The 12,571-nt window shown below is 53.2% G+C and overlaps 1 protein-coding gene across 12 annotated transcripts in view; it reads left to right on the plus strand.

The window, feature by feature from the left end:
- The first annotated feature begins 1,319 nt into the window (after positions 1-1,319).
- Positions 1,320-12,571, plus strand: part of Ccdc187 (coiled-coil domain containing 187) — a 52,558-nt gene continuing 41,306 nt past the window's right edge. For 5 of the 12 annotated variants that reach the window (XM_076569187.1, XM_076569188.1, XM_076569189.1 and 2 more), the window contains exons 1-4: positions 3,584-3,856; positions 4,251-4,756; positions 9,059-9,157; positions 10,841-10,933. In XM_076569187.1, the coding sequence (XP_076425302.1) occupies positions 3,729-3,856; positions 4,251-4,756; positions 9,059-9,157; positions 10,841-10,933 (826 nt within the window). In that variant the 5' untranslated portion in view covers positions 3,584-3,728. Of the gene's footprint in view, positions 1,473-3,439; positions 3,857-4,250; positions 4,757-9,058; positions 9,158-10,840; positions 10,934-12,571 lie in introns of those variants that run through there. The other 7 variants (XM_042275109.2, XM_042275110.2, XM_042275113.2 and 4 more) reach the window with 5 other exon arrangements.

Consider the following 12,571-nt stretch of genomic DNA (forward strand, 5'->3'; position numbering starts at 1 on the left):
ATTATTATTCTATGCCCAGTCAGGTGAGCACCTTGTAACCTGTGCACTTCTGGCCTCACAGGAGCCCTCTAAGGCTCAGCTTACTCTACTAAGGAGCACACTTGGGCCCAGAGCTCTGAATAACTTGTCTGAGGTCACTGGTGGGAGTGCCCCTTCTGCTGGACTGAAGGCATGTGACTATTCTGCTGGATGTTCCTATCCCTTCCCTGACAAGCTGCCGCCCCTTAGGTGAAGTTCTACATGGTCTGGAGGACCCACAGGTGGCTGCTGCTGCTGGCCTCAGGGGTGTGGTGGATTGCAGAGAGGATTTGGTATCCTATGACCCTGCCAGGACCTCAGACATGTGACCTGGTCCCTCTGGCACAGTGGACTTCGCAGGACTGTCAAAGCATAATGCAAGGTCAAAGCCACCAGTGGCTAGCACAGTGGCCAAGCCTTGCAGGGTGCTCTGTGGATGCCATAAAAGGGACCAGTGCTAGCTGCTAACAAGGCTGTGCTCATCCCTGAGGGGCCCTGCCCTTTGGGGGAGGCAGAAGGGGATCTGGCCAGAACCTCTAATGTGCGATCAATGTGGGGACCCCAGTCCCTTGGTAGGAAGGCAGGGGAACACTTTCACGAGGGAGGTGAGCGAGGATGCAGGAAGGATGGGGGCCTGGGTGGCCTCTGAAGCTGTGCTAGAGCTTCACATGGATGGAGGCAAAGGGAATGGTAAGTTGGTAAGGGCCAGGAGCCCAAGGGCAGGGTCATGAGGGGCTCAGACCTCCCGCCTTGCAGTGTGTTTCCAGCTCGGCTGGAATGCTGCTGGCAATAGGAGCAGGCTTGGCCTGGGGGGACATGTGCATCCTGGGCCTTGCTCCCAGTTACCCTATGGCAGACACAGTACAGTTCTGTCCTGCCAGGTGCTGTCGCAGGCCTGGGGCAGGGTGGGCAGTCTATAGATTTTTATCCTGCCGTGGTCCAGTTTGGAGCTGCAGTTGAGGCCTCAGGAGTGAACCTGGTCTTCAAGAAAGCACATGGCGACAGCCTCCACTGAGCAGCTGTATGCCAAGGCTGAGGGAGACGAGGAAGGGTCGAGTGCCAAACCTACGGGGTGGCATGGGAGCCACAGAGGCCTTGGAGCTCCTGGCCTGCAGCGGGGTGGCACTGCTCCCACATGGTGGGTGGGAGTCAGCCTGCAGGATGCTGTTGCTGTGCTTGCACATTGGGTTTTATTTTTCTGCTCACCAGGCATTTGTTGTAATAACTTAGTTAGAAGCAACACTCATGTACTTGCTCTGGCTAATCTGTTGTGTTTATGGTGTGGTTTCTTCCAGACAAGTCAAACCCCGGTTGGTGGAGACAGCTCAGCTCCTAGTCAGTTTCCTGTGGGTGGGAAGCAGGGCTGCTGGCCCAGGGAGGAAGCACTGTCTCCCGGGCTCAGAACCACCTACAGGAGAACATAACAGGACTTCGTGGGCTGCCTGGTGCCAAAGGTAACCATTATTCAAGGGGGTTATGTGATAAAACTTTTCCTGGAGAGACACAACACATAATGTCTACTCACCCCAGATAGAGAGCCCACGACAGATCAAAGTAGGGATACCACCGAAGTCCAGCTTGAAGAACCCATGAGTTTTATTGAGGTGACTACAGGAGCAGAAATGACTCAAAGACAGCCCCGTCACCAAAGCCCACCCCAGCATGGGTGACAGCTCACAAAGCTGGGAACCTGGAGCACCCTGCACAGCCTGCCGGCAGCTCAACAGGTTGGAGAGTGTCCTTTCTAAGTGACTCTGATCTAAAACTCTCCCAGGCAGCTCAGCTGGTCTCTGCTTCTCCCAGGCAGATGTTCTGGTCTTAGAATTTTCTTTGCAGCCTGGCTTCTCTCCGGGTGACTCTTCAGCAGTCTTTTACTGTTTACTCTGGCAGGGAGGGGCCTAGTGAATCTGGTCAGTTTCAGGGACTTCCTGAAGTTATTTTGAGTTGTTTACCTCCCTGCTTAAAGAGCTTCCCTTCAGTTTGTAAGGTTTCAATCTTGGCAGAAACTGGTACATAACAAAGGTCAAGTCCCTAGAGATAGGTCAAGTCCCTAGAGATTGGACAGCCCTTGTGCTTGGGTGTTGACTCCCATCCCCCATCTTACAGGACCTTCTGGGGAGGCTCTTCTGAGCAGAGACGTCTATAGCAGAGCTGGCTCATCCCCCAGGGTAGTGTGGTCATTCCCTGTTAGGATCCCGCTTCCTCATGTCCTGGCTTGGGCTAGCATGCCCCAGTCTGGTATAATCCTAGCTGGCTCTCTCTTCAGAGGTATGTGTCACCTCTTGTAGCCTGTTTGAAAAATCTAGAAGGTCTACATGTCTTCCAGACATCTAAAAATACTTGATGCTGTCCTGCAGTCCGTTCATAGAGGCCATTGATCTCTTGCAAATGTCATCAAGGAACATAGGAATGGGGTCTGCTCCAGGTCTACCTATGGGAGCAGAGGAGTCCAGGCAGGGCTGACTCTAGGCCAGGGCAGTTAAGGTAGTTGCTACAGCCAAGAGGAACACACACATGACTGTAACAGTAGACCCGGGACCCCAGGTGGCAGGGCTCACCCTCCACATCCTCCTGCCTTGTCCCCACAGCAATTTCGCACCCCGTCATGGGTACACTGCCTACTTCACTAAAGGTTTCATCCCTGCAGACCTGCCCTAGGGACAGCCAGTTAGAAGGCCTCTTCTCCCTCAGCCTTGAGAAAGTGGTAGATGGAGAAGCTGGCACCAGGTCTGTCCAGGGCTCTGGGACTCAACTTTGGGTCTGTGCCAAAATGTCCTGGCTATGAGGGAGTGCCTAGGAGCTGGTGTGGTACAGGTAGCCTCCCTTCACAATCAGGCAGTCTGTCCTTGGAGTGCTGTCTTCAGGAATTTGTATCCCCTTCCCTACATCAGGCCCTTTAGTAACAGTCTCAGGGATGACATATAGCTCAGAGGTGGAGGCTCACCCAACATACACAAGCCCTGTGAACCATCTCCGGCATCGTTAAGGAAAAGAAGAGTCAAGTCTTGGATATTTTTCATGCTGCTGTAGTCTTCTGTTCTCTGGGGACTCTTGGGAAGAAAAGCCCCAAGTCTCCAGGGTTCCTAATCTTGTCCACACCTTCCCTTCCCAGCCAACAGGAAAGAGATGAGACAGCAGAGGGCCTCTGAGGCGCTCACAGTCCTCCGGGTGGGGCATGGTCCCTGGTATCCAAGGTTATCCTGCTTAGAGCTGGGATCTGAGTCCTTTGTCTTTTGAACTGTGCTGAGCACAGGACTTACCAACCACAGAACCCCTATCCTTCCCGCCATTTTGACTTCCAGAAGTCTCTGTTGAATGTGTGCTCCCTAGAATGTCAGGGACAGCTGGATGCTGCCTAGAGCAACATGTAGGGGCTGCCACCTCAGGCTGCCACTCAGTGACACGGGGTTATTATGCTGTCATGGGCCACCTGGAATTCTCTCCCACCCCATGAGAAGCAGCCCATCAGGAAGTCCCACAGCCATTGTCTACCCAGGGCTAATACTCGTGGTCCCGACCCATCTTCAATGACTGTCCTGAGGGGCAGAGGACCCATAGAGTACTCAGAGCAAGGCAGTAGCTAGTTCATGATGGGTGCTGGGTGGTAGACCTACAGGCTGCCATGTGACTGTAGTGTTAGACCCGGGCCCCCAGGTGGTGTGGCTCGCCATCCATACCCTCCTGCCTCGGCTGCAGTGCCAACCCCGGCCATGGGTGTGCTGCCCACCTCCCGAAGGGTAACCCTGCAGACCTGCCCCAGGGACAACCAGCAAGAAGGTCTCTACTCCCTCAAGTCCTCGGGGAGAATGGCCAATCAGAAGGCCAGCGCCGACCCCAGGTAGAGCGTGTGTGGGCGTGGACAAGACTGTCAGCACTGCTACTAGTCATGTGGTCACCTTCCCCCAGGGGTGTCTTCTTTGTGGGAGGAGGGAAGATGTAAAGGTCCAGTGTGTGGGTCTCTGGCCCAAACCTGCTTGTGCCTTTGGGTTTGGCCTGGATACTCCCAACTTCAGTTTTCTCATCCATAAATTGAACTTATCATGGGACCAACTTTAAAAGGCTGTGGTTAGTGTCTGAGGGAGAATGTCAGGGTGTGTCCACATGGTAGGGGCATTTTCTGGTCCCTCCTGTCTTTCTCAAACTGTGAGGTAGAAATAGAAAGGGGTGCTGGGGTTACAGGACTCCATCTGAGGTATTCCACTCTGACTGGCTGTTCTGTCGTCCTCTCCAAGGGAAGAAGTGTTCCATCCACATGAAGCCAAGGACAGCCTTCTGGCCACATTGAGGTGGCCTATGCTTTCTCAGCAGCTGGGTACTCTCTGGACAGTTCCCCATGTGACCTGGCCTGACTATTTCAAGGAGCCAGGCCCCTCCATGAAGGGCTGCAGCCTGCCCATGTGGTCTCCATGCTGGGACACCAGGGATGTGAACAGCTCAGTGTCATCCGGCCGACTGTCTGGTTCCTCAGGGGGGCATGAATCATGCGCACTTTTCCATGGGCCCTGGAAAGAAAGGCCACCCCTGGTGTTGGGGCCCCAGCGTCAGCCCAGGAAGAGTAACCCTCGTCTGGAGCAGTTGAGGGACAAGATCCGAGCCCAGGCACAGAGGCAGGCCAGCTGTGCCTCCCTGGGCACCTCAGTCCCATCTAGCGCCTCATGCATCTCCAAGACCTCCTCAACTATGCTACAGCGGAAGAACTCCAGGGGTACAGACGCTCCTCCGGTGCCTACTTGCCCAGGTCAGTGGCTGCTTAGCCCAGCTGGTGCGGACCCCAGGCTGTGGGGGAGAATGGAGGGCCGGTAGGAAGGTAATATTTCAGGCCAGGCTATGGTGGTGACTCCGGCACACGGGATAGACAACCGGGAGTTACATGTCATGTGTTCCTAAGGCCCCCAAAGAGATTTGAGGTCTGGGATGCCAGTGCAGCTTGGGGCGGGGCTTCTGAGCTCAAGTTAGCATGAGGAAAATTCTTCGTGGTGCCAGTAAGATGAGAGGAATGGAGCCTTGGAAGACAGAGACCCAGAGGGCCTGTGGGAGGTGTAGTGTCCGGGAATGGGGTCTTTGTTGTGTCCCTGAAGCTTTAGAGGGCTGTTTAAACAGGCCTGGGCAGCATCAGGTGCAAGCGGCAAAGCCAGTGTGAGGTTTCCAAGGCCCGCCTGCTACCTACAAGCAAGACAGGGTGTGTTTTCTGAAGCAGGAAAGGCAAGTGGCAGTTAAACACATACCTGAAGAGCTTCCTGTCGGAGATCCTGGGGGCTAGGCAGCTGCTTAGGTGTTTCTCTAAGGAGGGGAAGGGTCTGTTTTCTAAGGCAGTAGCTTGTTTTTAAAAACCATGGTAAAGCACAGAACATAAGCCAGCTTACTGTTTAAAAACTTCGTTGCATTTATTTATTTGTGTGTGTGTGTATGTGGGAGTGTTGCCACACTCCAGGTGTGGAGGTCAGAGGACAGCTTGCAGAGTCTCTCCTTCCACCATCCTTCCTGGGGATCGAACTTAAGACGTGAGCCTTGGCACCTTTACCTGCCGGGCCATCTCACCCATCCCATCTTTACCATTTAGAAAAACGTTCTGTTCATTTAGATGTTAGAAAAAAATCTGCTCCGTGTTATGCATCCTCGCTGTGCAGCTACCACCACCATCCTTCTCTAAAATGATCCATCCTTCATATTCGACCCCAGTGGCCCCATCCTCTCCCCAGACCCTGGCACCTGCCTTCTGCTTCCTGTCCCTGTGGGTTTGATGACTCTGGACACCTTGTAGAAATGGGATCCCACGGAACTTGTCCTTCTGTGACTTTCTTTCAAGGAGTACATTTTTTGGAAAGTACAGTTAAACACAGAGGAAGAAACAAAACTCGTCACCAGTTCCCCATGTGCCTTTGCCCCAAGCCTGCCCCGGCCGGCTCTCTGAGGTGTGTCCCTGTGGTAGATAGCACTGTGACAAGATATCTGAGAAAAAGAACCTACAAGAGGAGAGTTTTTCTTGGCCTGCGTTTCAGAGGGCTCTGTCCACGGCGTCCATTGTTTCTGGGCCTGCTGAGAGGCAGAGCATCGTGGTGCAAGGGCGTGGGGGGGCACAACCTGGACACAGGTGCAAGGGCGTGGGGGGGGCACAACCTGCACACAGGCGCAAGGGCGTGGTGGAGTGCAACCTGCACACAGGTGCAAGGGCGTGGTGGAGTGCAATCTGCACACAGGTGCAAGGGCGTGGGGGGGGGCACAACCTGCACACAGGTGCAAGGGCGTGGTGGAGTGCAATCTGCACACAGGTGCAAGGGCGTGGGGGGGGCACAACCTGCACACAGGTGCAAGGGCGTGGGGGGGGCACAACCTGCACACAGGTGCAAGGGGGGCACAACCTGCACACAGGTGCAAGGGCGTGGGGGGGCACAACCTGCACACAGGTGCAAGGGCGTGGGGGGGCACAACCTGCACACAGGTGCAAGGGCGTGGTGGAGTGCAATCTGCACACAGGTGCAAGGGCGTGGGGGGGGGCACAACCTGCACACAGGTGCAAGGGCGTGGTGGAGTGCAATCTGCACACAGGTGCAAGGGCGTGGGGGGGGGCACAACCTGCACACAGGTGCAAGGGCGTGGGGGGGGCACAACCTGCACACAGGTGCAAGGGGGGCACAACCTGCACACAGGTGCAAGGGCGTGGGGGGGCACAACCTGCACACAGGTGCAAGGGCGTGGGGGGGCACAACCTGCACACTGCACAGTGAACAAGAAGCAGAGAAAGGGATAAGGATCCAGGGATAAGATGTGCCCTGCAAAGACACACTTTGCCTTCCTACCAGGCTCCCCTAGCCTGTTTGGCTAGAAACCCATCAATGGATTAACTCATCCCTAGAATTAGCATCTGGTCACCTCAGGTAGTGTCACCATTTGGGACAAAGCCTTCAACACAGGAGCTTTTGAGATCTTTTAATATCAAAACCATACCATTCTGCCCTGGACTCTGAAGGCTTCTCTCAGAGCAAAAATACACTTAGCCCACCTCCAAGAAGCTCAAAAGTTCTAGAATTGCTAAAATATCCCATCAGACTTCCATAGCTTAATTTTTTTTTTTTTCAGAGCTGAGGACCGAACCCAGGGCCTTGCGCTTGCTAGGCAAGTGCTCTACCACTGAGCTAAATCCCCCACCCCCATAGCTTAAATTTTTAAGGTTTTTTTAAATGCATGTAGTGTTTTGCCTGTGTGTCTGACTGTGCACTACATGTGTGCCTGGTGTCCGTGGAGGCCAGGAGAGGGGTTTGGAGTGCATAAACAGTATGAGCTCATATAAACACACCAGTATGCGCTGCCTGGTGTGGGTGCTGGGCACCAAACCATGATCTTCTGCAAGAAGAGAGAGTGTGCTCAATTGCCGAGCCATCCGTCCAGCCCCTGGAGTGTGAGGTTTGTGTCCAGCATTTAGGGTGCATGGGAGCATGATGGGAGCTCCAGAGGGCTTGGGTAGCCCCACCTCTTAAGCCCCACTTGCTGCGGCCCCCACGTTCTCTCTCCTGGGCTGGCTGTGTTTGCTGCCCGCAGCCGCCTTCAGCGAGTCTCCTGCCCTGGAATCTCTGGCTTCCTGGGATCTTCTTTGCAGCTCAGACTTCACCTTCAGAGCTTCAGGCTCCATCCTTCCAAGGGCAGTAAATTTGCAGGGATCTTGACCTCGCCTCCCAAGACTTTGCTTTGAAATTTCAGCAGAAGCCTCCGTGAGCTCATTACCTCTGTGTTCTGCCTGCCTCAAAACCAGCATCACGTGGACAATGCTAAGGTCTGCCACCAGCTTGGCAGTAGTGGGCCCACTTAGACGTTGGCTTCCGTGGCCTTTGAGTGTCTAGGGGTTCCTCTGCAAGCGGGATGCCCCAGCAGCTCACTCCTGAAATTAATCTTCATCCAGATCATCCTCAGCTCCAACTTTACAGAAAGCTTTTCTTTTTAGGGCCAAACCTAAGGCTCTTCAAATCCTCTGCTTCTTGCTTCTGACCTTCACTGTAAACCTGGCTAAAAGCCACTAATACCTATGCTACAGCCTGAACACTGGGTTGCCTTGGAATTTCTTCTGTGAAATGAAATAGTGCACCATCTTTAAACTCGGCCTCATACACAGTCTCAGAGTGAAGACGAAACGCAGAGAAGTTCCCTGCTACTGCGCAATACATGAGGTCTCAAGTCTAACTCCTTGCAGAACCCAGACCCTCAAGAGGGCAGGCTCCACTGTCTGTATTGCTATCAGGACTCTGGTCTGAGCTTATGCCAAAGTCCCCCATTAACCTCGTGTGATGACTGATCTCACTTGTCAACTTGATGAGATGTAGAATCACCTGGGCAATAGGCTTATGGGAGATGAACTCAAATAATCCTGTGTGTGTGCATGATGTATGTGTGTGGTGGGCATGTGTGTCATGGCAAGTATGTGAAGGCCAGAGGGCAGCTTTGTGACATTGGCTCTCTCCTTCCATCTTTATGAGGGTTACATGATTAAACTCAGGTTACCAAACTTATATGGCCATGTGGTTTTACCCCCTAAATCATCTTGTTGGCCCCAGGATTATATTAATTGAGGTGCCCACTATGGGTGGGACTATTACCTGGGCTTGGATCCTAGACTGTATAAAAATGAAGAAATTTGCTGGGCCGTGGTGGTACATGCCTTTAGTCTCAGCACTTGGGAAGCAGAGCCAGGCAGATCTCTGTGAGCTCAAGGCCAGCCTGGTCTACAGAGCGAGATCCAGGACAGGCACCAAAACTACATGGAGAAATCCTGTCTCGAAAAACAAACAAACAAACAAAAAGAAGAGGAAGTTTGCCCGTGGGATGCCCGAGAAAGCTTCCAGGGCAAGATGTTTGTGCTGGCTTTGATGAGAATGATGTGTGACTTCTTAGCTAGTCACAATGGTAATGTGTCCAGATGACCTTGTGGGATGTGTTTTCTGGCCTGAGGTATGGAGCAAGAGGAACAGTTTGAAGGCTTTCAGGGGCTCTAAACTGGAACTCCCTTCTGGAAATGATTTCGCTCTGTTCTCTTCTTTCCATTCGTCTCCAGAGTCAGGCATTCTTCGTGCCACTGGACACAGAAGCAAAGACAGGGTACCTCTCAGCCTGAGACGGGAGCTCTCAAGGACTCCCCAGCACCATACTTCAGGTGAGTGGCTCTAGGTTGGACCCCGAGACTAATAAGGACACTTATGGTCAGAAAGGATCCTGGCTGGAAAGGGGTCATGCAGGGATTTGGAGACATCCTGCCATTCTCAGGAGCCTGGGTTCTCATTCTCTGCCTCTCAAGTGAAGGAGTCAAGGTAGGGATGTAAAGCGGGGACCTGTCCCCAGACCCATCCCACAGCCTTACAGGACAGCCCCATTCTTAACTACACCTCTAGATCCCTGCCAGCCCTGAGGCTTGTTATCCCATTTTGAGGATGGAAGGCAGTGTCAAGATGACCTTGCCTGGGGTGCTGAAAGATGGGGGGGCGGGGATCAGAAGACTTTGAGATCATGGCAGCTATGGTTGGTTTTGCTCACACTTATGATCAACAGTAAAGGAGCCTGGATGGAGAGGTGGGAGGAGCCTCAACCCTGTCTGAGGGTTGTTGGGCTCAGGGGCTGCTAGTTAGGCTGCATGTTAGACTCATGCTGTGTAGACACTTAGGAGGTTTCGCAGATGCAAGGGAGGGGTGGAGGGGAAGGGGCATAGGTGGTAGCCAGCTAGGGTAAAGGCTGGTCAGTACTCCAGATGGCACCCGTTGGACAGCAGACACAGCCACAGGCATAGTAGGGCTTGCCCCTCCTCATGGTTGTGAGTCAATGGCAGATGTAGGTGGGGGTCCCAAGCTGGTTGATGGACAGCTCAGACAGGACCTTCTTAAGCCTTGTGTTCTCCTCTGCCCTCCATGAAACCCTGTTCCATCAGCTTCCAGATCAGCCATCTTTTCTTTCTTTCTTTTTTGTTTGTTTTGTTTTGTTTTTTCGAGACAGGGTTTCTCTGTGTAGTTTTGGTGCCTGTCCTGGATCTCGCTCTGTAGACCAGGCTGGCCTTGAACTCACAGAGATCCACCTGCCTCTGCCTCCTGAGTGCTGGGATTAAAGGTGTGCGCCACCACCGCCTGGCGATAAGCCATCTATCTTTTCTTCCATACTACGAATGTGGCTACTGGGCTACTGGGCTACTGGGCTACAGGTCAAGTTCAGAATGCAGAAGTCACAGCCCTCCCAGGCCCCCTGGTCCCCAGTTGTTGACCGTCACATTTCCTTCCCTCTTCCTCTGGAAGCAGGATATGCAGGAAAGCCTTGTACCTGTTCTGCTTCCTGTCTCTGTAGAGCTGATGACGCTGGGCATGTCACATGACGGATCCCACAGGACAGGTCCGCACACACACACACACACACACACACACACACACACTCTACTTCCTTCTCCTGCTTCTCTTCTTCCTCTTTCTTCTCCTCTTAGTCCTCTTCCTCTTTCCTGTTTAGACAGGACCTCACTACATAGCTTGGGTTGGCCTTGAACTCATCCTCCTGCTTCAGCCTCCCAAATGAACGAGTTTACCCTAGTTGGCAACTGAACTTGCTGTGGGGCTTTGAAGGGTCTCTCTTCCATCAGAGTGATGCTACCACGTCTGTCAGTCAGTTCCAGCCTCGTCTTCCTTCCCTCGTAGGAGTCATGTCCAGGGCAAAGATGCTATACCTGGATTCCCTTGGGGCTTGGCTCATTCACTCATTTGTTCACTCAGCAAACCTGAACCCAGGCGTCAAGGCGAACATGTTGCCTACTTGCAGGTTGTCTGATTAAGGTTCCCCCTCCCTCTTTCCCCCTCTCCTCTCTCAGTTCCAAGGACAAACATCAAAAGGATCAGAAGTGGTTCTTACAAAAGAGAGATTCCAAAGTCATCTGTCCCCCGCAGACCTGCCAAAGGCAGAGGTGAGGCTTGCTCCTGGGGACCACCGAGTCTGTGATTCTAGCTGGTGAGGGTGACACAAGGCTCTTGATGCTGTGCTGGGGACATTGGCTGCCAGCTCGGCCACACGCAAGGAGGCGTGGGGGCCCTGGGATCCGAGGATTCCTTGCTGTGAAGAGGGAGTCCGCAACTCCCCAAGTGATGGGAGCTGTCCCTTAAGCTCCTGCAGACTGGGATGACAAGAAGCAGTTTGGCCACACTCCAAATGTTATCAGCCCGCTGTTCTTCAGAGCAGTAACATGTTGGAAAGACAGGGGAAGGTGGAAGCCCAGCCTCTCCTCTTGTCTGAGGTGTGTTGACGCTTTGCTGCCCTTCCAGGAAGAGGGCGTGCCTTCCCTGATTTGGGATCAAATCAGGGGAGCTAGTTAGTGACCCCGTGGGCAGCAGCTGGGACTGGTGGGTTTCTAACTAGGACCCCTCCTTTCCTGAGCTTGGGTCCTTATAGACACCCAGCCTCCCAGCCAGCTTGCTGCCTCTACGGCTTGTGGGGGTGAACAGAAGAGCCCCCTCCATCTAGCTGGATCCATGAACTCCAAAGAAAGGCCAGATGTGTTTTGAGATTGTTGGGAGTCAAGAAGGGTCTAGGAGGTGGGCTGAGAGCGAGGTAGGTTGGTTCCCATTTTGTAGATGTGGAAACTGAAGCCCAGGGAGGTTTGGCAGCCTGCTCAGGGCCACATAGGCCCTGACCCATCTAGTCCCAGGCCTCTGCTTCCTGCTGGAGAGCCAGGTGTATTTTGAGACCATGCCTGAGCCCTTGTTGAGGCCTTCTGCTACAGCAATACCATTAAGACTTCCCAAGTGGGGGGATCACTACCACTGAGGTTGAGGTCAGTTTGGCAGGACTAAGTATAAAGGCCACATAGGAGGGCCTGGGAGTACTTTTTGAGTTGCCTCTGCCCTGTCTCAGTTCCCCCATCCCCATGAGGTCGCCATTCTGGACCCACCAGCATGGGTAGTGTGTACTCTGTGTATACTCTCCATTTCTACTCAGTAACCCTGCTTCCTCTGCTCCCAAGCAAAGCTGTGTCTTCTAGAATGAGGAGTCTCTGCCTAGCCCACTGGGTGCTTAGCAGGGGGTGCACACAAGCCCTCCAGCCGGCCAGAGGTGACACAGGGTGAGAAGGGCGCCTTTGGAACCCAAGAGTAAGAGACACTGAAACTCCAAGAAGGTTCTGGAAGGTCCCCTGAAAATGCGCAACTGCAACCATCTTCTGCAGGATCATCTCCCTCGTCCCCGGCTTTTTGTTGTTTCGTTGTAATGGCTTGCTTGAAAAATGACCTGCCGTCTGGCTGACACAGGGTCAGAGGGCATGCCACTGGCTGCATTCATCATCGAAGTCGCCGTGTCACCCTGACGGTAGTGACCATTAGTTTCTGTCAGTGACGAAGCCACAGCTGGGCTAAGGAGAGATGAGTTTGGGTTCAGGGGTCAGAGCCACAGGACTTGGGAATTGGATGAATTAGAAATTTGCTGTAGTTAACAAAAAATTAAATCACAATAGTTATAAAATATTCATCCATCCGGGCCAAAGGAAAATGAAGCCCGATATTTAATTTCAGATTATATCACCTCGCTTTGCATTTTTTATCATAGATTAGGT

This window comes from Peromyscus maniculatus, chromosome 4, assembly GCF_049852395.1.
Source record: "Peromyscus maniculatus bairdii isolate BWxNUB_F1_BW_parent chromosome 4, HU_Pman_BW_mat_3.1, whole genome shotgun sequence".
Lineage (NCBI taxonomy): Eukaryota > Metazoa > Chordata > Mammalia > Rodentia > Cricetidae > Peromyscus > Peromyscus maniculatus.